General features: G+C 45.7%; 1 protein-coding gene and 1 pseudogene across 1 annotated transcript; one reads left to right on the forward strand and one right to left on the reverse strand.

Moving 5' to 3' along the window:
- LOC147966924 (kinesin-like protein KIN-10B) lies at positions 1 to 26,358 on the reverse strand (annotated as a pseudogene).
- Positions 1,986 to 2,996, forward strand: LOC147966925 (uncharacterized). Its single transcript, XM_087527703.1, has one exon. It carries the CDS (start codon positions 1,986 to 1,988, stop codon positions 2,994 to 2,996), a length of 1,011 nt encoding a protein of 336 aa, XP_087383829.1.
- Positions 26,359 to 27,862: the final 1,504 nt, after the last annotated feature.

Below are 27,862 nucleotides of genomic sequence, written 5' to 3' on the forward strand. Positions count from 1 at the left end.
CTAATATATAGACCTGTTTGCAGAAGCCAATGGAACTGAAACACAGCTAGCACATGAACGAACATGAAGTGTTCTTAATAAAAGACAAATACAAGTACTCTATATAACTAACTTCAAGAAACAAGAACACTTGTAGGCATGAAGAGATATAACTAACCTCTTATTGTCAATTGATTTTACTACGCTCATATTCCATTAGGGCCGATCCTGCTTCCCTGCCACGGGATTTGGTTGGTGCATAGAAGAAAGAATTGGCCTTGAGGAGCTTTTAGCAACTGCAGATGAGTTAACACCTGCTCTTTTGAAACTTGTAACACTTGCGGATCTGCGGCATTGCTCATTAGCCGCTTGACTAGAGCATGCGGCCAAGCATAGAGTAGAGATTGTATCTTGGCAGGAAACTTCTTCCTGCATCAACCATGAAATGTTAAAAGAAGAATGAAAATTGGATACTAGTTATAACTGATACTACATATTAATATTAATTCCAACAGGTAGGTAAGCTTGAAACATAAAGAAGTACATACATAGCAAACAGTCACAAGTAGTGGTAACTTAAAATATTTTGTACTACACGTTATGTTTACTTACTAGCACCTAAGAATGGATAAGATCTGAATTATGGCATCGTCTTGTCAATAAAAGGAGTACAAGTATTGCACTATTTGATTTGAGGAACACAAGCATTGGTCATGAACAAAGCAAGGTCATTTGAGATGAAGATGTTGAGTATCTTACCAAGCAGGCGATCACCACAGCCCCGCTCGTCTTGCACAAAGAATCCTGCAAAATACGAGTAACTTTGCTCTGCCTATAGGGCACAAAGTCCTGGTTGTTGTTGAGCGCTTGCACGACATTCATCAAGGTGTACATGGTCTTGTTGCTGCTCGACAGAGCACCGCCAGTCTTCTGCTTGGGATCTACATAGTCTAACACAAGAACCAAACATAAGGCAGATACCACATGCTAGAATGTCAGCAAGCCAGTGCGAGTGCGAAGACCACAAACCTGTGAGGCTGAGAAAGTTAATCTTGGCCACATCACGTTCTTTGCCGTCCTGATCAGAGCTAGATATGTGAATAATGAGCCCTTGATGCCCCTTGGTGGGTAGCTGGGTGGTAGAAGCTTTAGTTGGTCGCTGCTGGGTAGAAAAAGGTTTAGCGGGTTGCTGCTTGTCCTGGTTTCCATCAAAACAACCCAACTGTAAAAAATCCTCAATTGACTTCACATGAACCTGCAAAGGAAAATCAATATTAATACAATGAAATAGCCACTCGGATACTTGGGATGTCAAAACAATTGGTATGAGTGCCAGGGACAAGCATACATAAAGCCAATCGAAGTGTATTTTGTTACACTCTGTTTAATTTGGAAAGAGGCTCTGTTTATTAGAGCAGAGTAAGCATTATTTATTGATTTATACTAGAGCACCTTGGACAGGCCCTTGAGATGGGTCTTCCCCTGGGCATCATCCAGCACCAGAACTTCTTGCTCCTTGGGCTCCAGCAGATCAAAGATGTGGGTGTCCTCGACCACCAGGTAGGATGATACCTTGACGGCGCCGCTGATGGATGCAGCGAACTGGAGGATCTCCTCCATTGCGATGGTGACCAGGCCCGGCTGGTCCTGCGACCCCTGAGATCGAGCAGGAATCGCATACACAAATTAGAAATTATAGATGCATCCGTGCATGCATGCTGTCTGGCATATTTGTCTGAAATGGTAAGAATGGTGGGGGCGTTGCGGACCTTGAGGAGGTGGTCCTTGGCGGCGGCGGCGCCGCACGCGACGACACAGGCATTGTTGCTGCTGCCTATTAGAGTATAAGACTATTCGTATTGTAATATATCTCTATTAGTCTAGTTTTGGAGCCTAAGCTTTGTAATCTATATAAACAGCCCTTGAAACCCCAAATCAATACAACAATTATTCTCCAATATCTCAAACTATCATGGTATCCGACGCCTAGGTTTTCCGCACCTGCTATGGCACCGCCACCCGCGCCGCCGCCCCGGCCGACTCGGCCCCTCTTCTCCATGGCCGAGTTCCGCGCCGCTGGTGCCCCGTCCTCTACCTCCTCCTCTACAACTACCCAAACACCTCCCCCTCCAAACCCAATGTTCTCCCTAGCCGACACCATTGCCGACGTCTCTCCCTTCATACCGATCTCATTAGACCTCGGCATCCACAACTACTACCATTGGCGTCATCTCTTCATCATCCATCTCGGGCGCTGCGGCCTACGCCACCATATTGATCCTTCCTACCCGCCACAGCCCGCTGATCCTCGCTGGGTGAAAGATGATCTCGCCATCATCCAGTGGATTTACACACGCATCTCCACGGAGCTTTTCAATCTGGTCTCCGATGATGACGCCACCGCCGCCGATCTCTGGGCTTCCCTTCAACAGCTGTTTCAGGACAACTCCGACGCGCGAATCAACGCGCTCAACACTGAGCTACGCACAACCATGCAGGGAGATGTCCCAGTCTCCATCTTCTGCCAGCGAATCAAGGCTATCGGCGATGAACTCCGTGAACTTGGCGATCACGTCGAGGATCGTACTCTCATCAACGCCCTCCTCCAAGGTCTCGGCGATCAATTCGAGAAGCAGCAGTCCTTCATCCCCATGCTCAAGCCATACCCCACCTTCAAGGAGGTCCGCTCGATCCTCCAGCAAGAAGAGAAGAACCAGGCTCGCAAGGCGCAACGGGCGCCGCAGGTGTTTCATGCTGCCGCATCCTCTTCTGCAGCTCCCACGCCTGGGCTGCCGCGGCAACCGACCGCCCCTCCAACTCCTGCTATGGCCGCCGCGGCCTCAACACCACCACCAGGCTGGCGCCCGAGCCCCAACTACAAGGGCAAGAATCCAATCTACCGGCCTCCTGCATCTCGTCCTGCCGGACCTGCACCAGCCTTGTCATCCACCGCTCCAGCGCCACCAGCTCCGTCGCCATGGCCTCCTCAGCATGATCCTTGGACTGGCCTCGTATAGGCTTGGTCGATGCCGTGGTCGGCCCCTTCGCCGTATGGTGCCCCTCCTGCGTACACGGGCACGTGGAGCCCCGGTCTTCGTCCAGCCACCGGCTCTTCGGGACTCCTTGGACCCAGGCCGCCGGCGCACGTCTACACCGCCACTCCTACTCCGCCTCCCAGCACGCCAGGACCGCCGTCGCCCTACAACACCATGCCTGCCTCCTACAACATGCAGGCCCGTTACGCATACTACCCATCCGCTATCCCCTACGTCAACATGCAAGCTCCTGGCCCCTCTGCTCCTCCCCAACAGCCGGCTTGGGACCAAGCCGCCTTCATTAACGCCATGAACAATTTTGTCCTCAACGACGCAGGTACGGATTGGATTTTCGATTCTGGTGCATCCATGCATATGTCTTCAAATATGAATTTATTGTCAGCTTGTTTTCCTTCTGCTTTTTCCACGATCACCATTGGCGATGGCTCCACCATCCCTGTTTCATGCACCGGTCACTCTTACATCCCTTCCTCTCATGCCAATTTTCTTCTACGCAATATTCTTGTTGTTCCTTCCATCATCAAAAATCTTATTTCTGTTAGACAATTTTGCATTGACAACAAAGTTATCCTGGCCTTTGACCCTCTTGGTTTGTCTATGAAGGATCTGACAACGGGGGCGGTCCTCACTTGGTACAATAGCACGGGCGATCTTTATCCTCTTCATGGCGCGCCCACATCCACCCCTCGTGCCATGCTCACATCAGTTGATCTATGGCATCATTGTCTCGGTCACCCCAGCAAAAACACTTTGACGTCTTTACTCCAAGAATTTTGTATCCCTAGTTCTAGCAGTCCTCATAATCCCTCTCTCTGTAATGCATGTCAATGCGGCAAACATGTTAGATTACCTTTTGGAACCTCTACTACCATTAGTACTTTTCCTTTTGAGTTACTTCACTGTGATTTATGGACCTCTCCAGTCCCTAGTGTTTCTGGTTATAAATATTATCGTGTGATCTTGGATGATTATTCTCACTATACTTGGACTTTTCCTCTTCGCGCTAAATCTGAAGTACCTGCAATTTTTCTCAACTTTCGACAATATGTAATCACACACTTTGGCTTACCAATTCGATTTATTCAATGTGATAACGGTCCTGAATTTGATAACACCCAAAACCGCACCTTCTTTCTCTCTCAAGGCATTCTTCTTCGTTTTTCATGCCCTTATACATCTTCTCAAAATGGTAAAGCTGAACGCTGTCTTCGCTCTATTAATGATGTTCTTCGCACCTTGCTTTTACAAGCTTCTCTTCCTTCCCGTTTTTGGGTTGAAGCCCTTCGCACCTCCACACTACTTCTTAATATTTGACCAACTAAAACTTGCCCTCTTTATTCGCCTTTCCAATCTCTTTTTCTCTCCCACCCTGACTATTCTTTTCTGCGTGTTTTTGGCTGTCTATGCTTTCCCAACATCGCCTCTACCGCCTCCAACAAACTAGAACCACGCTCACTACCTTGCATTCACCTTGGTCTTTCTGACGATCACAAAGGATATCGTTGCTTCGATCCATCTTCTGGTCGTATCATTCTCTCTTGTCATGTCACATTCGATGAAAATACTTTTCCTTTTTCTGTCACTACAACCACAACACCAACTCCACCACAATCCGCCACCACCAAAACCTCTTCCCTAGTTCATCCTTCGGTCATCTCTACTGCCATGGAATCTTGCTCCGTTTCTCAGCCGGAGTTGCCTACCGTCAGCTACCCTCCTGCCCCGTCCCCCACCTCTCCCGCGACTGCATCCTCTACCCCAGCCGTCTTGCCCTCACCACATCCTACCACGGCAACTACCTCGACACCCACCACCTCTGATTCTTCTCCCTCACCGTCTTCTTCATCCGAAAACCCACTACCCCCCAATGCCGTTCTTATACCACCGCCCACCAATGATCATGTCATGTGCACCCGTGGAAAACGAGGATTTCTTCTCCCCACAAAACGTCTCAATCTTACCGCCACCCCAACCATCTCTCCTATTCCTACCAGTTATAAGCAAGCTCTTCTTGATCCTCTCTGGCTTTCCGCTATGCGCGATGAATTTGAAGCTCTTCAGCAAAATAATACATGGACTCTTGTTCCCAAACCTCCTGGTGTTAACATTGTTTCTGGCAAATGGGTTTTTCGTCATAAATTTCATTCCGATGGCACTCTCTCTCGTTACAAAGCTCGTTGGGTGTGTCGTGGTTTCTCCCAGCAGCCTGGTATTGACTTTGATGAGACTTTTTCTCCCATTGTTAAACCAAGCACTATTCGTGTTGTTCTTAGTCTTGTTGTTTCCTCTTCTTGGCCTATTCATCAACTTGATGTTAAAAATGCTTTTCTTCATGACACTCTCAATGAAACTGTTTATTGTGAGCAACCCTCTGGTTTTTAGAATCCCTCCTCTCCAAATTTTGTTTGTCTCCTCAACAAATCTCTTTATGGCCTTAAACAAGCTCCTCGTGCATGGTTTCAATGCTTTGCTACTTTAATTCAAACCATAGGCTTTATTCCCTCCAAATCTGATTCTTCTCTTTTTGTTTATCAGTCTCCTACTCACACTGCCTACCTCTTGCTCTATGTTGATGATATCATTCTCACGGCTAGTTCTGATTCTCTTCTTCAACATATCATCTCTTCTCTCAACCGTGAGTTTTCCATGACTGATCTTGGTCCTCTTCATCATTTCCTAGGTATTAATGTTTCTCGCACAAAGTCTTCACTCTTTCTTTCTCAACGGTCATACATTTTGGACTTGCTTTCTCGTTTTGGTATGTCTGATTGTCAACCCTCTCGTACTCCAGTCGACATTGGTGCTAAACTGTCGGCTGATGGTGAACCTCTTTCTGATCCCACTTTATATCGTAGCATCACTGGCGCTCTTCAATATGCCACTCTTACTCGTCCTGACATCTCCTATTCCGTTCAGCAAGCCTGTCTCTTTATGCATGACCCTCGTGCTCCTCATCTGGCTCATGTCAGACGCATTCTCCGCTATTTAAAAGGCACTCTTGATCACGGTCTCCTTTTTAATTCTTCTTCACCTACAAGCTTGACAGTTTATTCTGATGCAGACTGGGCAGGTTGTCCAGATACTCGACGATCTACATCCGGATTTTGCGTTTATTTGGGTGATAATCTTGTTTCTTGGTGTTCTAAAAGGCAGGTAACCGTTTCCAGGTCTTCTGCTGAGGCTGAGTATAGGGTGGTTGCTCATGCTGTGGCCGAGGCGGTGTGGCTACGGCAGCTTCTCGTTGAACTTCATCGCCCGCTTCCACGTGCTACCATTGTTTACTGTGATAACATCTCTGCAGTCTACATGGCTTCCAATCCAGTTCAACATCATCGCACAAAGCACATTGAGATTGACATTCACTTTGTTCATGAAAAGGTGGCTCTTGGCGAGGTTCGCGTTCTTCATGTTCCTACAAGTGCCCAATTTGCTGACATTTTTACCAAAGGACTCCCGACTGCATCGTTCACCGACATACGCTCCAGTCTCAACATTGTTACACCTGACGTTGAGACTGCGGGGGGATATTAGAGTATAAGACTATTCGTATTGTAATCTATCTCTATTAGTCTAGTCTTGGAGCCCAAGCTTTGTAATCTATATAAACAGCCCTTGAGGCCCCAAATCAATACAACAATTATTCTCCAATATCTCAAACTATCACTGCCGGTGGTGGTGGTCTGCTGGGCCTGGGCGAGGAGGGGGTGTAGCTCGTGGAGGAAGATGTGGCGGTTGTCCTCGTACTGCAGGTAGCTGAAGGAAATATGCCCTACAGGCAATAATAAAGTTATTATTTATTTCCTTATAATCATGATAAATGTTTATTATTCATGCTAGAATTGTATTAACCGGAAACATAATACATGTGTGAATACATAGACAAACAAAGTGTCACTAGTATGCCTCTACTTGACTAGCTCATTAATCAAAGATGGTTATGTTTCCTAACCATGAACAATGAGTTGTTATTTGATTAATGAGGTCACATCATTAGTTGAATGATCTGATTGACATGACCCATTCCATTAGCTTAGCACACGATCGTTTAGTATGTTGCTACTGCTTTCTTCATGACTTATACATGTTCCTATGACTATGAGATTATGCAACTCCCGTTTGCCGGAGGAACACTTTGGGTGCTACCAAACGTCACAACGTTACTGAGTGATTATAAAGGAGCATTACAGGTGTCTCCAAAGGTAGATGTTGGGTTGGCGTATTTCGAGATTAGGATTTGTCACTCCGATTGTCAGAGAGGTATCTCTGGGCCCTCTCGGTAATACACATCACATAAGCCTTGCAAGCATTACAACTAATATGGTAGTTGTGAGATGATGTATTACGGAACGAGTAAAGAGACTTGCCGGTAACGAGATTGAACTAGGTATTGGATACCGACGATCAAATCTCGGGCAAGTAACATACCGATGACAAAGGGAACAACGTATGTTGTTATGCGGTCTGACCGATAAAGATCTTCATAGAATATGTAGGAGCCAATATGGGCATCCAGGTCCCGCTATTGGTTATTGACCGGAGACGTGTCTCGGTCATGTCTACATTGTTCTCGAACCCGTAGGGTCCGCACGCTTAAGGTTACGATGACAGTTATATTATGAGTTTATGCATTTTGATGTACCGAAGGTTGTTCGGAGTCCCGGATGTGATCACGGACATGACGAGGAGTCTCGAAATGGTCGAGACGTAAAGATTGATATATTGGAAGCCTATATTTGGATATCGGAAGTGTTCCGGGTGAAATCAGGATTTTACCGGGTTACCGGGAGGTTACCGGAACCCCCCGGGATCCATATGGGCTTTCATGGGCCTTAGTGGAAAGGTGAAAGGGCTGCCCACAAGGGCTGCGCACCTCCCCCCTTCCCCTAGTCCTATTAGGACTAGGAGAGGTGGCCGGCCACCCTTCTCCCTCTTTCCCACTTGGGGAGTCCTAGTTGGAATAGGATTGGGGGGGAGTCCTACTCCCGGAAGGAGTAGGACTCCTCCTGCGCCTCTCTCTCTGGCCGGCACCCCCCTCCCCCCTTGGCTCCTTTATATACTGAGGTAGAGGCACCCTAGAACACACAAGTTGATCCACGTGATCTATTCCTTAGCCGTGTGCGGTGCCCCCTGCCACCATATACCTCGATAATACTGTAGCGGAGTTTAGGCGAAGCCCTGCTGCTGTAGATCATCAAGATCGTCACCACGCCGTCGTGCTGACGGAACTCTTCCCCGACACTTTGCTGGATCGGAGTTCGGGGATCGTCATCGAGCTGAACGTGTGCTCGAACTCGGAGGTGCCGTAGTTTCGGTGCTTGATCGGTTGGATCGTGAAGACGTACGACTACTTCCTCTACGTCGTGTCAGCGCTTCCGCAGTCGGTCTGCGTTGGGTACGTAGACAACACTCTCCCCCTCGTTTCTATGCATCACATGATCTTGCGTGTGCGTAGGAATTTTTTTGAAATTACTACGAAACCCAACAGTGGCATCCGAGCCTAGGTTATTTATGTTGATGTTATATGCACGAGTAGAACACAAGTGAGTTGTGGACGATACAAGTCATACTGCCTACCAGCATGTCATACTTTGGTTCGGCGGTATTGTTGGACGAGACGACCCGGACCAACATTACGCGTACGCTTACGCGAGACCGGTTCTCCCGACGTGCTTTGCACACAGGTGGCTTGCGGGCGACTGTCTCTCCAACTTTAGTTGAACCAAGTATGGCTACGCCCGGTCCTTGCGAAGGTTAAAACGGAGTCTATTTGACAAACTATCGTTGTGGTTTTGATGCGTAGGTGAGATTGGTTCTTACTTAAGCCCGTAGCAGCCACGTAAAACATGCAACAACAAAGTAGAGGACGTCTAACTTGTTTTTGCAGGGCATGTTGTGATGTGATATGGTCAAGGCATGATGCTGAATTTTATTGTATGAGATGATCATGTTTTGTAACCAAGTTATCGGCAACTGGCAGGAGCCATATGGTTGTCGTTTTATTGTATGCAATGCAATCGCGATGTAATATTACTAAACGGTAGTGATAGTCGTGGAAGCATAAGATTGGCGAGACGACAACGATGCTACGATGGAGATCAAGGTGTCGCGCCGGTGACGATGGTGATCATGACGGTGCTTCGGAGATGGAGATCACAAGCACAAGATGATGATGGCCATATCATATCACTTATATTGATTGCATGTGATGTTTATCTTTTTATGCATCTTATCTTGCTTTGATTGACGGTAGCATTATAAGATGATCTCTCACTAAATTATCAAGAAGTGTTCTCCCTGAGTATGCACCGTTGCCAAAGTTCGTCGTGCCCAGACACCACGTGATGATCGGGTGTGATAAGCTCTACGTCCATCTACAACGGGTGCAAGCCAGTTTTGCACACGCAGAATACTCAGGTTAAACTTGACGAGCCTAGCATATGCAGATATGGCCTCGGAACACGGAGACCGAAAGGTCGAGCGTGAATCATATAGTAGATATGATCAACATAAACGATGTTCACCATTGAAAACTACTCCATCTCACGTGATGATCGGTCATGGTTTAGTTGATTTGGATCACGTAATCACTTAGAAGATTAGAGGGATGTCTATCTAAGTGGGAGTTCTTAAGTAATATGATTAATTGAACTTAAATTTATCATGAACTTAGTACCTGATAGTATCTTGCTTGTTTATGTTGATTGTAGATAGATGGCTCGTGCTATTGTTCCGTTGAATTTTAATGCGTTCCTTGAGAAAGCAAAGTTGAAAGATGATGGTAGCAATTACACGGACTGGGTCCGTAACTTGAGGATTATCCTCATTGCTGCTCAGAAGAATTACGTCCTAGAAGCACCGCTGGGTGCCAGGCCTGCTGCTGGAGCAACACCAGATGTTATGAACGTCTGGCAGAGCAAATCTGATGACTACTCGATAGTTCAGTGTGCCATGCTTTACGGCTTAGAATCGGGACTTCAACGACGTTTTGAACGTCATGGAGCATATGAGATGTTCCAGGAGTTGAAGTTAATATTTCAAGAAAATGCCCGGATTGAGAGATATGAAGTCTCCAATAAGTTCTATAGCTGCAAGATGGAGGAGAACAGTTCTGTCAGTGAGCATATACTCAAAATGTCTGGGTATAATAATCACTTGATTCAATTGGGAGTTAATCTTCCGGATGATTGCGTCATTGACAGAATTCTCCAATCACTGCCACCAAGCTACAAGAGCTTCGTGATGAACTATAATATGCAAGGGATGAACAAGACTATTCCCGAGCTCTTCGCGATGCTGAAAGCTGCGGAGGTAGAAATCAAGAAGGAGCATCAAGTGTTGATGGTTAACAAGACCACTAGTTTCAAGAAAAAGGGTAAAGGGAAGAAGAAGGGGAACTTCAAGAAGAACGGCAAGCAAGTTGCTGCTCAAGAGAAGAAACCCAAGTCTGGACCTAAGCCTGAAACTGAGTGCTTCTACTGCAAGCAGACTGGTCACTGGAAGCGGCACTGCCCCAAGTATTTGGCGGATAAGAAGGATGGCAAGGTGAACAAAGGTATATGTGATATACATGTTATTGATGTGTACCTTACTAGAGCTCGCAGTAGCACCTGGGTATTTGATACTGGTTCTGTTGCTAATATTTGCAACTCGAAACAGGGACTACGGAATAAGCGGGCACTGGCAAAGGACGAGGTGACGATGCGCGTGGGAAACAGTTCCAAAGTCGATGTGATCGCGGTCGGCACGCTACCTCTACATCTACCTTCGGGATTAATATTAGACCTAAATAATTGTTATTTGGTGCCAGCGTTGAGCATGAACATTATATCTGGATCTTGTTTAATGCGAGACGGTTATTCATTTAAATCAGAGAATAATGGTTGTTCTATTTATATGAGTAATATCTTTTATGGTCATGCACCCTTGAAGAGTGGTCTATTCTTATTAAATCTCGATAGTAGTAATACACATATTCGTAATGTTGAAACCAAAAGATGCAGAGTTGATAATGAAAGTGCAACTTATTTATGGCACTGTCGTTTAGGTCATATCGGTGTAAAGCGCATGAAGAAACTCCATACTGATGGACTTTTGGAACCACTTGATTATGAATCACTTGGTACTTGCGAACCGTACCTCATGGGCAAGATGACTAAAACACCGTTCTCCGGTACTATGGAGAGAGCAACAGATTTATTGGAAATCATACATACCGATGTATGTGGTCCGATGAATATTGAGGCTCGTGGCGGATATCGTTATTTTCTCACCTTCACAGATGATTTAAGCAGATATGGATATATTTACTTAATGAAACATAAGTCTGAAACATTTGAAAAGTTCAAAGAATTTCAGAGTGAAGTTGAAAATCATCGTAACAAGAAAATAAAGTTTCTACGATCTGATCGTGGAGGAGAATATTTGAGTTACGAGTTTGGTGTACATTTGAAAAACTGTGGAATAGTTTCGCAACTCACGCCACCCGGAACACCACAGCGTAATGGTGTGTCCGAACGTCGTAATCGTACTTTACTAGATATGGTGCGATCTATGATGTCTCTTACTGATTTACCGCTATCGTTTTGGGGTTATGCTCTAGAGACGGCTGCATTCACGTTAAATAGGGCACCATCAAAATCCGTTGAGACGACGCCTTATGAACTGTGGTTTGGCAAGAAACCAAAGTTGTCGTTTCTTAAAGTTTGGGGCTGCGATGCTTATGTGAAAAAGCTTCAACCTGATAAGCTCGAACACAAGTCGGAGAAATGTGTCTTCATAGGATACCTAAAGGAAACTTTTGGGTACACCTTCTATCACAGATCCGAAGGCAAGACATTCATTGCTAAGAATGGATCCTTTCTAGAGAAGGAGTTTCTCTCGAAAGAAGTGAGTGGGAGGAAAGTAGAACTTGACGAGGTAACTGTTGGAAATATGCCCTAGAGGCAATAATAAAAGCATTATTATTATATTTCCTTGTTCATGATAATTGTCTTTATTCATGCTATAATTGTGTTATCCGGAAATCGTAATACATGTGTGAATAACAGACACCAACATGTCCCTAGTAAGCCTCTAGTTGACTAGCTCGTTGATCAACAGATAGTCATGGTTTCCTGACTATGGACATTGGATGTCATTGATAACGAGATCACATCATTAGGAGAATGATGTGATGGACAAGACCCAATCCTAAACATAGCACAAGATCGTATAGTTCGTTTGCTAGAGTTTTCCAATGTCAAAGTATCTTTTCCTTAGCCATGAGATCGTGTAACTCCCGGATACCGTAGGAGTGCTTTGGGTATACCAAACGTCACAACGTAACTGGGTGACTATAAAGGTAGACTACGGGTATCTCCGAAAGTGTCTGTTGGGTTGACATGGATCAAGACTGGGATTTGTCACTCCGTATGACGGAGAGATATCACCGGGCCCACTCGGTAATGCATCATCATAATGAGCTCAATGTGACCAAGTGTCTGGTCACGGGATCATGCATTACGGTACGAGTAAAGTGACTTGCCGGTAACGAGATTGAACGAGGTATTGGGATACCGACGATCGAATCTCGGGCAAGTAACATATCGATTGACAAAGGGAATTGCATACGGGGTTTGATTGAATCCTCGACATCGTGGTTCATCTGATGAGATCATCGTGGAGCATGTGGGAGCCAACATGGGTATCCAGATCCCGCTGTTGGTTATTGACCGGAGAGTCGTCTTGGTCATGTCTGCTTGTCTCCCGAACCCGTAGGGTCTACACACTTAAGGTTCGGTGACGCTAAGGTTGTGAAGATATGTATATGCAGTAACCCGAATGTTGTTCGGAGTCCCGGATGAGATCCCGGACGTCACGAGGAGTTCCAGAATGGTCCGGAGGTAAAGAATTATATATAGGAAGTGTTGTTTTGGCCATCGGGACAAGTTTCGGGGTTATCGGTATTGTACCGGGACCACCGGAGGGGTCCCGCGGGCCCACCGGGTGGGGCCACCTGTCCCGGGGGGCCACATGGGCTGTAGGGGGTGCGCCTTGGCCTACATGGGCCAAGGGCACCAGCCCCACTAGGCCCATGCGCCTAGGGTTTCCATGGGGAGGAGTCCACCTAGTGGAAGGCACCCCGAGGTGCCTTGGGGGGGAGGGAAACCTCCCCTGGCCGCCGCACCTAGGAGATTGGATCTCCTAGGCTGCGCACCATACCCCCTTGGCCCTCCTATATATAGTGGGGGAGAGGAGGGACTTGACACACCAGCCCCTGGCGCTTCCCTCTCTCCCCGTTACGTCTCTCTCTCGTAGTATAGGCGAAGCCCTGCTACTGTGACGCCCTGCATCCACCACCACGCCGTCGTGCTGCTGGATCTTCATCAATCTATCCTTCCCCCTTGCTGGATCAAGAAGGAGGAGACGTCTCCCGTCCCATACGTGTGTTGAATGCGGAGGTGCCGTCCGTTCGGCGCTTGGTCATCGGTGATTTGGATCACGTCGTGTTCGACTACATCATCACAGTTCTTTGAACGCTTCCGCACGCGATCTACAAAGGTATGTAGATGCATCCGATGACTCGTTGCTAGATGAACTCCTAGATGGATCTTGGTGAAACGAGTAGGAAAATTTTTGTTTTCTGCAACGTTACCCAACAGTGGCATCATGAGCTAGGTCTATGCGTAGTTCTTCTTGCGTGAGTAGAACACAATTTGTTGTGGGCGTAGATTTGTCAACTTTCTTGCCGCTACTAGTCTTATCTTTTGCTTCAGCGGTATTGTGGGATGAAGCGGCCCGGACCAACCTTACACGTACGCTTACGTGAGACCGGTTCCACCGACTAACATGCACTAGTTGCATAAGGTGGCTGGCGGGTGTCTGTCTCTCCCACTTTAGTTGGAGCGGATTCGATGAACAGGGTCCTTATGAAGGGTAAATAGAAGTTGACAAATCACGTTGTGGCTTTAACGTAGGTAAGAAGACGTTCTTGCTAGAACCCTAATTCAGCCACGTAAAAACTTGCAACAACAATTAGAGGACGTCTAACTTGTTTTTGCAGCAAGTGGTTTGTGATATGATATGGCCAAAGTTGTGATGAATGATGAATGATCTATATGTGATGTATGAGATGTTCATGCTATTGTAATAGGATTCACGACTTGCATGTCGATGAGTATGACAACCGGCAGGAGCCATAGGAGTTGTCTTTATTCTTTTATATGACCTGCGTGTCATTGAGAAACGCCATGTAAATTACTTTACTTTATTGCTAAACGCGTTAGCCATAGTAGTAGAAGTAATAGTTGGCGAGCAACTTCATGGAGACACGATGATGGAGATCATGGTGTCAAGCCGGTGACAAGATGATCATGGAGCCCCAAGATGGTGATCAAAGGAGCTATGTGATATTGGCCATATCATGTCACGTTTATTATTTGATTGCATGTGATGTTTATCATGTTTTTGCATCTTGTTTACTTAGAACGACGGTAGTAAATAAGATGATCCCTCATAACAATTTCAAGAAGTGTTCTCCCCTAACTGTGCACCGTTGCTAAAGTTCGTCGTTTCTAAGCACGCCGTGATGATCGGGTGTGATGGATCCTTACGTTCACATACAACGGGTGTTGACGAGCCTAGCATGTACAGACATGGCCTCGGAACACATGCAAAACACTTAGGGTTAACTTGACGAGCCTAGCATGTACAGACATGGCCTCGGAACACAGAAGACCGAAAGGTCGAGCATGAGTCGTATAGAAGATACGATCAACATGAAGATGTTCACCGACATTGACTAGTCCGTCTCACGTGATGATCGGACACGGTCTAGTTAACTCGGATCATGTAATACTTAGATGACTAGAGGGATGTCTAATCTAAGTGGGAGTTCATTAATATTTTGATTAGATGAACTTAATTATCATGAACTTAGTCTAAAACTTTACAATATGTCTTGTAGATCAAATGGCCAACGTAGTCCTCAACTTCAACGCGTTCCTAGAGAAAACCAAGCTGAAAGATGATGGCAGCAACTATACGGACTGGGTCCGGAACCTGAGGATCATCCTCATAGCTGCCAAGAAAGATTATGTCCTACAAGAACCACTGGGTGACGCACCTGTTCTCCCTGCAGAACAAGACGTTATGAACGCTTGGCAGGCACGTACCGATGACTACTCCCTCGTTCAGTGCGGCATGCTTTACAGTTTAGAACCGGGGCTCCAAAAGCGTTTTGAGAGACACGGAGCATATGAGATGTTCGAAGAGCTGAAAATGGTTTTCCAAGCTCATGCCCGGGTCAAGAGATATCAAGTCTCCGACATGTTCTTCAGCTGTAAGATGGAGGAAAACAGTTCTGTCAGTGAGCACATACTCACTATGTCTGGGTTGCATAACCGCTTGACTCAGCTGGGAGTTAATCTCCCGGATGATGCGGTCGTTGACAGAATCCTCCAGTCGCTTCCACCAAGCTACAAGAGCTTTGTGATGAACTTCAATATGCAGGGGATGGAGAAGACCATTCCTGAAGTATTTGCTATGCTGAAATCAGCAGAGGTAGAAGTCAAGAAGGAACATCAAGTGTTGATGGTCAATAAAACCACTAAGTTCAAGAAAGGCAAGGGTAAAAAGAACTTCAAGAAGGACGGCAAGGGAGTTGCCGCGCCCAGCAAGCAAGCTGCCGGGAAGAAGCCAAAGAATGGACCCAAGCCCGAGACTGAGTGCTTTTATTGCAAGGAAAGTGGTCACTGGAAGCGGAACTGCCCCAAATACTTAGCAGACAAGAAGGCCGGCAAAACAAAAGGTATATGTGATATACATGTAATTGATGTGTACCTTACCAGTACTCGTAGTAACTCCTGGGTATTTGATACCGGTGCCGTTGCTCATATTTGTAACACACAGCAGGAGCTACGGAGTAAACGGAGACTGGCGAAGGACGAGGTGACGATGCGCGTCGGGAATGGTTCCAAGGTCGATGTGATCGCCGTCGGCACGCTACCTCTGCATTTACCTACGGGATTAGTTATAAACCTCAATAATTGTTATTTAGTGCCAAGTTTGAGCATGAACATTGTATCAGGATCTCGTTTAATTCGAGATGGCTACTCATTTAAATCTGAGAATAATGGTTGTTCTATTTATATGAGAGATATGTTTTATGGTCATGCTCCGATGGTGAATGGTTTATTCTTTATGAATCTCGAGCATAATGCTACACATGTTCATAATGTGAGTACCAAAAGATGTAAAGTTGGTAATGATAGTACCACATACTTGTGGCACTGCCGCCTTGGTCACATTGGTGTCAAACGCATGAAGAAGCTCCATACAGATGGAATTTTAGAGTCTCTTGATTATGAATCATTTGACACGTGCGAACCATGCCTCATGGGTAAAATGACCAAGACTCCGTTCTCAGGAACAATGGAGCGAGCAACCAACTTATTGGAAATCATACATACTGATGTGTGCGGTCCAATGAGTGTTGAGGCTCGCGGTGGCTATCGTTATGTTCTCACCCTCACTGATGACTTAAGTAGATATGGGTATGTCTACTTAATGAAACACAAGTCTGAAACCTTTGAAAAGTTCAAGGAATTTCAGAGTGAGGTAGAGAATCAACGTGACAGGAAGATCAAGTTTCTACGATCAGATCGTGGAGGAGAATACTTGAGTCACGAATTTGGCACACACTTAAGAAAATGTGGAATAGTTTCACAACTCACGCCGCCTGGAACACCTCAGCGTAACGGTGTGTCCGAACGTCGTAATCGCACTCTATTGGATATGGTGCGATCTATGATGTCTCTTACCGATTTACCGCTATGTTTTTGGGGCTATGCTTTAGAGACTGCCGCATTCACTTTAAATAGGGCTCCGTCGAAATCCGTTGAGACGACACCGTATGAATTATGGTTTGGGAAGAAACCTAAGCTGTCGTTTCTAAAAGTTTGGGGATGCGATGCTTATGTCAAGAAACTTCAACCTGAAAAGCTCGAACCCAAGTCGGAAAAATGCGTCTTCATAGGATACCCTAAAGAAACTATTGGGTATACCTTCTACCTAAGATCCGAAGGCAAGATCTTTGTTGCCAAGAACGGAATCTTTCTGGAGAAAGAGTTTCTCTCGAAAGAAGTAAGTGTGAGGAAAGTAGAGCTTGATGAAGTATTACCTCTTGAACCGGAAAATGGCGCAACTCAAGAAAATGTTCCTGAGGTGCCAGCACCGACTAGAGAGGAGGTTAATGATGATGATCAAGATACTTTTGATCAAGCTCCTACTGAAATTCGAAGGTCCACAAGGACACGTTCCGCGCCAGAGTGGTACGGCAACCCTGTCTTGGAAATCATGTTGTTAGACAACGGTGAACCTTCGAACTATGAAGAAGCGATGGCGGGCCCGGATTCCGAAGAATGGCTAGAAGCCATGAAATCCGAGATAGGATCCATGTATGAAAACGAAGTATGGACTTTGACTGACTTGCCCGTTGAACGGCGAGCCATAGAGAATAAATGGATCTTTAAGAAGAAGACAGACGCAGATGGTAATGTGACCATCTATAAGGCTCGGCTTGTCGCTAAGGGTTATCGACAAGTTCAAGGGGTTGACTACGATGAGACTTTCTCACCGGTAGCGAAGCTGAAGTCCGTCCGAATCATGTTAGCGATTGCCGCATTCTATGATTATGAAATATGGCAAATGGACGTCAAAACGACATTCCTTAATGGTTTCCTTAAGGAAGAATTGTATATGATGCAGCCGGAAGGTTTTGTCGATCCTAAGAATGCTGACAAGGTGTGCAAGCTCCAACGCTCGATTTATGGGCTGGTGCAAGCATCTCGGAGTTGGAACATTCGCTTTGATGAGATGATCAAAGCGTTTGGGTTCACGCAGACTTATGGAGAAGCCTGCGTTTACAAGAAAGTGAGTGGGAGCTCTTTAGCATTTCTCATATTATATGTAGATGACATACTTTTGATGGGAAATGATATAGAACTCTTGGACAGCATTAAGGCCTACTTGAATAAAAGTTTTTCAATGAAGGACCTTGGAGAAGCTGCTTATATATTAGGCATCAAAATCTATAGAGATAGATCGAGACGCCTCATAGGTCTTTCACAAAGCACATACCTTGATAAGATATTGAAGAAGTTCAATATGGATCAGTCCAAGAAAGGGTTCTTGCCTGTTTTGCAAGGTGTGAGATTGAGCTCGGCTCAATGCCCGACCACGGCAGAAGATATAGAAGAGATGAGCGTCATCCCCTATGCATCAGCCATAGGTTCTATTATGTATGCCATGCTGTGTACCAGACCTGATGTAAACCTTGCCGTAAGTTTGGTAGGAAGGTACCAAAGTAATCCCGGCAAGGAACACTGGACAGCGGTCAAGAATATCCTGAAGTACCTGAAAAGGACTAAGGAAATGTTTCTCGTTTATGGAGGTGACGAAGAGCTCGTTGTAAAGGGTTACGTCGACGCTAGCTTCGACACAGATCTGGATGACTCTAAGTCACAAACCGGATACGTGTAAATTTTGAATGGTGGGGCAGTAAGCTGGTGCAGTTGCAAGCAAAGCGTCGTGGCGGGATCTACATGTGAAGCGGAGTACATGGCAGCCTCGGAGGCAGCACATGAAGCAATTTGGGTGAAGGAGTTCATCACCGACCTAGGAGTCATACCCAATGCGTCGGGGCCGATCAAGCTCTTCTGTGACAACACTTGAGCTATTGCTCTTGCCAAGGAGCCCAAGTTTCACAAGAAGACAAGGCACATCAAGCGTCGCTTCAACTCCATTCGTGAAAATGTTCAAGATGGAGAAATAGAGATTTGTAAAGTACATACGGACCTGAATGTTGCGGATCCGTTGACTAAACCTCTCCCTAGAGCAAAACATGATCAACACCAGAATTCCATGGGTGTTCGATTCATCACAATGTAACTAGATTATTGACTCTAGTGCAAGTGGGAGACTGTTGGAAATATGCCCTAGAGGCAATAATAAAAGCATTATTATTACATTTCCTTGTTCATGATAATTGTCTTTATTCATGCTATAATTGTGTTATCCGGAAATCGTAATACATGTGTGAATAACAGACACCAACATGTCCCTAGTAAGCCTCTAGTTGACTAGCTCGTTGATCAACAGATAGTCATGGTCTGACTATGGACATTGGATGTCATTGATAACGAGATCACATCATTAGGAGAATGATGTGATGGACAAGACCCAATCCTAAACATAGCACAAGATCGTATAGTTCGTTTGCTAGAGTTTTCCAATGTCAAAGTATCTTTTCCTTAGACCATGAGATCGTGTAACTCCCGGATACCGTAGGAGTGCTTTGGGTATACCAAACGTCACAACGTAACTGGGTGACTATAAAGGTAGACTACGGGTATCTCCGAAAGTGTCTGTTGGGTTGACATGGATCAAGACTGGGATTTGTCACTCCGTATGACGGAGAGATATCACCGGGCCCACTCGGTAATGCATCATCATAATGAGCTCAATGTGACCAAGTGTCTGGTCACGGGATCATGCATTACGGTACGAGTAAAGTGACTTGCCGGTAACGAGATTGAACGAGGTATTGGGATACCGACGATCGAATCTCGGGCAAGTAACATATCGATTGACAAAGGGAATTGCATACGGGGTTTGATTGAATCCTCGACATCGTGGTTCATCTGATGAGATCATCGTGGAGCATGTGGGAGCCAACATGGGTATCCAGATCCCGCTGTTGGTTATTGACCGGAGAGTCGTCTTGGTCATGTCTGCTTGTCTCCCGAACCCGTAGGGTCTACACACTTAAGGTTCGGTGACGCTAAGGTTGTGAAGATATGTATATGCAGTAACCCGAATGTTGTTCGGAGTCCCGGATGAGATCCCGGACGTCACGAGGAGTTCCAGAATGGTCCGGAGGTAAAGAATTATATATAGGAAGTGTTGTTTTGGCCATCGGGACAAGTTTCGGGGTTATCGGTATTGTACCGGGACCACCGGAGGGGTCCCGCGGGCCCACCGGGTGGGGCCACCTGTCCCGGGGGGCCACATGGGCTGTAGGGGGTGCGCCTTGGCCTACATGGGCCAAGGGCACCAGCCCCACTAGGCCCATGCGCCTAGGGTTTCCATGGGGAGGAGTCCACCTAGTGGAAGGCACCCCGAGGTGCCTTGGGGGGGAGGGAAACCTCCCCCTGGCCGCCGCACCTAGGAGATTGGATCTCCTAGGCTGTGCACCACCCCCCCTTGGCCCTCCTATATATAGTGGGGGAGAGGAGGGACTTGACACACCAGCCCCTGGCGCCTCCCTCTCTCCCCGTTACGTCTCTCTCTCGTAGTATAGGCGAAGCCCTGCTACTGTGACGCCCTGCATCCACCACCACGCCGTCGTGCTGCTGGATCTTCATCAATCTCTCCTTCCCCCTTGCTGGATCAAGAAGGAGGAGACGTCTCCCGTCCCGTACGTGTGTTGAACGCGGAGGTGCCGTCCGTTCGGCGCTTGGTCATCGGTGATTTGGATCACGTCGTGTTCGACTACATCATCACCGTTCTTCGAACGCTTCCGCACGCGATCTACAAAGGTATGTAGATGCATCCGATGACTCGTTGCTAGATGAACTCCTAGATGGATCTTGGTGAAACGAGTAGGAAATTTTTTGTTTTCTGCAACGTTACCCAACAGTAACTGTACCTGCTCCCTTACTGGAAAGTAGTTCATCACAGAAAACTGTTTCAGTGACACCTACACCAGTTAGTGAGGAAGCCAATGATAATGATCATGAAACTTCAGATCAAGATACTACTGAACCTCGTAGATCAACCAGAGTAAGATCCGCGCCAGAGTGGTACGGTAATCCTGTTCTGGAAGTCATGCTACTAGATCATGATGAACCTACGAACTATGAAGAAGTGATGGTGAGCCCAGATTCCGCAAAGTGGCTTGAAGCCATGAAATCTGAGATGGGATCCATGTATGAGAACAAAGTATGGACTTTGGTTTACTTGCCCGATGATCGGCAAGCAATTGAGAATAAATGGATCGTTAAGAAGAAGACTGACGCTGATGGTAATGTTACTGTCTACAAAGCTCGACTTGTCGCAAAAGGTTTTCGGCAAGTTCAAGGGATTGACTACGATGAGACCTTCTCACCCGTAGCGATGCTTAAGTCCGTCCGAATCATGTTAGCGATTGCCGCATTTTATGATTATGAAATTTGGCAGATGGATGTCAAAACTGCATTCCTGAATGGATTTCTTGAAGAAGAGTTGTATATGATGCAACCGGAAGGTTTTGTCGATCCAAAGGGAGCTAACAAAGTGTGCAAGCTCCAGCGATCCATTTATGGACTGGTGCAAGCCTCTCGGAGTTGGAATAAACGCTTTGATAGTGTGATCAAAGCATTTGGTTTTATACAGACTTTTGGAGAAGCCTGTATTTACAAGAAAGTGAGTGGGAGCTCTGTAGCATTTCTGATATTATATGTGGATGACATATTGCTGATTGGAAATGATATAGAATTTCTGGATAGCATAAAGGGATACTTGAATAAAAGTTTTTCAATGAAAGACCTCGGTGAAGCTGCTTACATATTAGGCATTAAGATCTATAGAGATAGATCAAGACGCTTAATTGGACTTTCACAAAGCACATACCTTGACAAAATTTTGAAGAAGTTCAAAATGGATCAAGCAAAGAAAGGGTTCTTGCCTGTGTTACAAGGTGTGAAGTTGAGTAAGACTCAATGCCCGACCACTGTAGAAGATAGAGAGAATATGAAAGATGTTCCCTATGCATCAGCCATAGGATCTATCATGTATGCAATGCTGTGTACCAGACCTGATGTGTGCCTTGCTATAAGTTTAGCAGGGAGGTACCAAAGTAATCCAGGAGTGGATCACTGGACAGCGGTCAAGAACATCCTTAGATACCTGAAAAGGACTAATGATATGTTTCTCGTATATGGAGGTGACAAAGAGCTCACCGTAAAAGGTTACGTTGATGCAAGCTTTGACCCTGATCTGGACGATTCTAAATCGCAAAACGGATACGTGTTTACATTAAACGGTGGAGCTGTCAGTTGGTGCAGTTCTAAACAAAGCGTCGTAGCGGGATCTACATGTGAAGCGGAGTACATAGCTGCTTCGGAAGCAGCGAACGAAGGAGTCTGGATGAAGGAGTTCATATCCGATCTAGGTGTCATACCTAGTGCATTGGGTCCAATGAAAATCTTTTGTGACAATACTGGTGCAATTGCCTTGGCAAAGGAATCCAGATTTCACAAAAGGACCAAACACATCAAGAGACGCTTCAACTCCATCCGGGATCTAGTCCAGGTGGGAGACATAGAGATTTGCAAGATACATACGGATCTGAATGTTGCAGATCCGTTGACTAAGCCTCTTCCACGAGCAAAACATGATCAGCACCAAGGCTCCATGGGTGTTAGAATCATTACAGTGTAATCTAGATTATTGACTCTAGTGCAAGTGGGAGACTGAAGGAAATATGCCCTAGAGGCAATAATAAAGTTATTATTTATTTCCTTATAATCATGATAAATGTTTATTATTCATGCTAGAATTGTATTAACCGGAAACATAATACATGTCTGAATACATAGACAAACAATGTGTCACTAGTATGCCTCTACTTGACTAGCTCGTTAATCAAAAATGGTTATGTTTCCTAACCATGAACAATGAGTTGTTATTTGATTAACGAGGTCACATCATTAGTTGAATGATCTGATTGACATGAACCATTCCATTAGCTTAGCACACGATCGTTTAGTATGTTGCTACTGCTTTCTTCATGACTTATACATGTTCCTATGACAATGAGATTATGCAACTCCCGTTTGCCGGAGGAACACTTTGGGTGCTACCAAACGTCACAACGTTACTGAGTGATTATAAAGGAGCATTACAGGTGTCTCCAAAGGTAGATGTTGGGTTGGCGTATTTCGAGATTAGGATTTGTCACTCCGATTGTCGGAGAGGTATCTCTGGGCCCTCTCGGTAATACACATCACATAAGCCTTGCAAGCATTACAACTAATATGGTAGTTGTGAGATGATGTATTACAGAACGAGTAAAGAGACTTGCCGGTAACGAGATTGAACTAGGTATTGGATACCGACGATCAAATCTCGGGCAAGTAACATACCGATGACAAAGGGAACACCGTATGTTGTTATGCGGTCTGACCGATAAAGATCTTCGTAGAATATGTAGGAGCCAATATGGGCATCCAGGTCCCGCTATTGGTTATTGACCGGAGACGTGTCTCGGTCATGTCTACATTGTTCTCGAACCCGTAGGGTCCGCACGCTTAAGGTTACGATGACAGTTATATTATGAGTTTATGCATTTTGATGTACCGAAGGTTGTTCGGAGTCCCGGATGTGATCACGGACATGACGAGGAGTCTCGAAATGGTCGAGACGTAAAGATTGATATATTGGAAGCCTATATTTGGATATCGGAAGTGTTCCGGGTGAAATCGGGATTTTACCGGGTTACCGGGAGGTTACCGGAACCCCCCGGGAGCCATATGGGCCTTCATGGGCCTTAGTGGAAAGGTGAAAGGGCTGCCCACAAGGGCTGAGCGCCTCCCCCCTTCCCCTAGTCCTATTAGGACTAGGAGAGGTGGCCGGCCACCCTTCTCCCTCTTTCCCACTTGGGGAGTCCTAGTTGGAATAGGATTGGGGGGGAGTCCTACTCCCGGAAGGAGTAGGACTCCTCCTGCGCCTCTCTCTCTCTGGCCGGCGCCCCCCTCCCCCCTTGGCTCCTTTATATACTGAGGTAGAGGCACCCTAGAACACACAAGTTGATCCACGTGATCTATTCCTTAGCCGTGTGCGGTGCCCCCTGCCACCATATACCTCGATAATACTGTAGCGGAGTTTAGGCGAAGCCCTGCTGCTGTAGATCATCAAGATCGTCACCACGCCGTCGTGCTGACGGAACTCTTCCCCGACACTTTGCTGGATCAGAGTCCGGGGATTGTCATCGAGCTGAACGTGTGCTCGAACTCGGAGGTGCCGTAGTTTCGGTGCTTGATCGGTTGGATCGTGAAGACGTACGACTACTTCCTCTACGTCGTGTCAGCGCTTCCGTAGTCGGTCTGCGTTGGGTACGTAGACAACACTCTCCCCCTCGTTGCTATGCATCACATGATCTTGCGTGTGCGTAGGAAATTTTTTGAAATTACTACGAAACCCAACAGTAGCACCAGTCCAGCCTGTGCTCCTCCTTGCGCTGGCTCCTGTAGAGAAAAAGGGTTCAGTTGTGCCCAAAATAAGATTTGAAGTTGTGCATGAGATCAACCTGCAGCGGCCCGCTGAGAAATAAGGCTATCCAACAACTGTTGTTGTTGGATGTATCACATAAACATTAGGCCTAAGATTTGAAGTGAAGGTTGCTGAGGATGATAGAGGTCGTGATGGAAATGGAATCCCATCTCATCTCTAATGCCAGAATAGTTACGCCTGGCAAGTTGTGAATTGTTAGCTGGCACTCAACCCCTCCTCTTGGTCATGAACGGCAAGCGAAATAACACTAGTTCGTCTTCAAACCAAGAGCAAGGCCAATCAGAAGAAAAAGACTTGGCAGCTTCATGCCTTACAATCAACGTAAAAAGCAGATGAAGCAGTTGCAACGGCCAAACCAAATGATTTGACATGGTCTGCTGTATGTTTCCATTTCTGCATCTCTCTCTACGGTACGTTGAGTTTGTTTCAAGTGAGCAGCAACATGGCCCTCCGAACCAGCCAAATGCAGCAAGACAGAGCTGCTCTGTCCGTCTCTGTGTGTGTTTGTGTGACTGTGTGTGTGTGTACAACTTGTGGGCTGCTAGTGCAATGGTGTATTTTGCTCTGTGAGGGGCAAAAGCTAAATACTAAACACTGAACTGCAATCAAGATTTGAGCTGAAAAGAGAAGCAAACTATGAGCGACGATAAAACCCTAAACCCAACACACACACACACATAAAAACATGGTTGGGGTTCGGGAAGGAATTAATGGCAGGATGAAATGGAATCTGAGCAAGGAATCCTTGAATTACCCTTGGGACGAAGACGAGGGGTGGCCGCGGCCGCGGGGTTGAAGGAGAGGATCGCGCCGGCACGGGGACGACGGCCACGCGCGGTGGCGACCTGGAACAACCAAGTCCCAGCGGTGGCCGCAGCAGGGGAGCAGATCCTGGCGACGACCCTAACGCCGCCATCCCCTCCGACCAGTGCATGGATGACACAATGAAAAAGTATGAGCACTGACAACTAGCATGAGTGTGTGAACAGGAATGTAATGTCGGTGAGAGATACATACTCCCCCAAGCTTAGGCTTTTGGCCTAAGTTGGTCTATGGCCACGACTGGACTGGCGGATATCCAAAGTTGTAGCTGGGGTCGTACTGAGATGCAGCGGCAATTGCCTGATGAGCTGCAGCTTGGAGGCCAGTTGTCTCTGCCCTCCTCTCGTATTCGGTCGCCTCCTCCCTGGTTATAACGTACCTTCCTTTTGCCTGAAAGCCAAAGAAAGTAGGAGCAGGGAGAGCGATGTGATAGGTGTGTCGTCTGTCAAAGATTAGTCGGTACTGGAGGAACTTATCGTTCCTCTCAACAAACTGATGACGAACCATAGCATCATAATCTAGATAAGAAGGAGGCAACTCAATATCATGTGTCCACATATGGGTATCTCAAGAAAGTTAGCTATATGAGTTGCATAAATTCCACCAAAGAAATCTCCATGAATACGATTATTATGCAACCTACGTGCAACGATAGCCCCCAAGTTGTATTGTTTATCTCCTAAAACAGCGCTCCTAAGAATGCTAAGATCAGGCACACACATGTGACATGCTTCATCTTTACCATTAATGCATCTACCTATGAAGAGAGCAAAATAATGTATAGCAGGAAAATGAATGCTCCCTATGGTAGCTTGCGTCACATCCCTAGATTCCCCCACAGTTATACTAGCAAGAAAATCTCTAAATTCAGACTTGCGAGGTTCACTAACATCACCCCACTATGGGAGTTTACAAGCAGTGTTAAAATCTTCTAAGTTCATGGTATAAGATTTATCATAAAGATCGAACATGACAGTTTGAGAATTGCGTGATGATAAAAATTTAAACCTTCACACAAATGAATCAGTTAAATAGAGATATTGACGACACTTATCTGCCTCGAAGCTCTCAAGATCAGCATTACGCACATAAGCTTCAAATTCCTCCTTGATTCCCGCTCGAACCATGAAGTCCTCTGACGGCCATTCACAGGGCCGCACTTGAGCATCCCTTGCTGGTTCCTCATCCGCATCGCGTATTGTGAGTCTGGGTCCTTACTTCCTTGAAGAACCACCTTGGTACATTTTCCTAAACATATTTCCTCCTCTGAAAGATTTCTGAAATTTTTAGTAACTCAAAATAAAAGTGAACTAACACTACTAGGGAAAAGCCTATACACAGAATCTTACCAGCAGCGCGCTTTAAAATCAGGCGCTGCTGCTAAGTAGTAGTATCGCGGGTTTTTAACCCTCGCTACTACTAAGTTGATAGCAGTAGCGCTGGTTTTTTACCCTCGCTACTACTAAGCGGTCTCTACCGTGCCCCCCGGGACATGCCATAGTAGTAGCGCGGGGTTTTAACCCTCGCTACTACTAAGTTGATAGCAGTAGCGCTGGTTTTTACCCCTCGCTACTACTAAGCGGTCTCTACCGTGCCCCTGGGCCATGCCATAGTAGTAGTGATGGTTATAAACCCGCGCTACTACTAAGTTTTCACCCCCGCTACTACTAAGAGGTCTCAACCGTGCCCCTCCGGAACATGCCATAGTAGTAGCGAGGGGTAAAATCCCTCGCTACTACTAAAGGTCCCATTTTGAAACTCTACCCCCCCCCCCCCCCCCCGTGGATCGCCTTTTCGGTTTTGTAAAAAGCAAAAGAAAATGATAAAAACTTCAAAAATTAAAATCCTTCGAGATGTAGTTATGTTACTACATCTACTAGTTAGGAAAATTTAAAAACTTAAATTTGGACATGTTTTGCAAAAAGTGTACGGAAAATGTAAAACGGCTATTACTTTTGCATACGATGTTAGAAAAAAAACGTATAATATATCAAAATGTTTCAAAAATTAAAATCCTTCGAGATGTAGTTATGTTACTACATTTACCAGTTCGAGATGTAGTTATGTTACTACATTTACCAGTTAGGAAAATTTAAAAACTTAAATTTGGACATGTTTTGCAAAAAGTGTAGGGAAAATGTAAAATGGCTATAACTTTTGCATACGATGTCAGAAAAAACGTATAATATATCAAAATGTTCAGCACGAAAATCTGCATACGATGGAGACCGCCTATGGCCTGTTTGCAAATTTTTAGAATCCTCAAATTCTAAAAGGAAAAAAAGTTATGCTCAAATTTTAGTTTTTTTTTAATTTTGGTTAAATCTGGTCAAACTGTGGTCAAACTACTTATTCAAGAAGTATTAGTGTTACTAAATAATTATTCAAGAATATTAGTGTTACTAAATACTTATTTCAGTTTTTTGGAATTTTGGTAAAATCTGGTCAAACTTTGGTCAAAATGTGGTCAAACTCCTTATTCAAGAAATATTAGTGTTACTAAATAATTATTATTTTTTAGAACAATAGTTTTAAACTCAAAAAGCGAAATGTGTGACTTCATGCTCAAGCTAAACTCCCGAGGGTTAATAGGATTAACATCTTACTATTGTCAGGAAAACAACAAGTGCAGACTTGGAATCGAGAGAGAATAGAACCCGGAAGTTAAGCGTGCTCAGGCTGGAGTAGTGAGAGGA

This window comes from Triticum urartu, chromosome 6A, assembly GCF_056163025.1.
Source record: "Triticum urartu cultivar PI428250 chromosome 6A, HENAU_Tu73, whole genome shotgun sequence".
Taxonomy (NCBI): domain Eukaryota; kingdom Viridiplantae; phylum Streptophyta; class Magnoliopsida; order Poales; family Poaceae; genus Triticum; species Triticum urartu.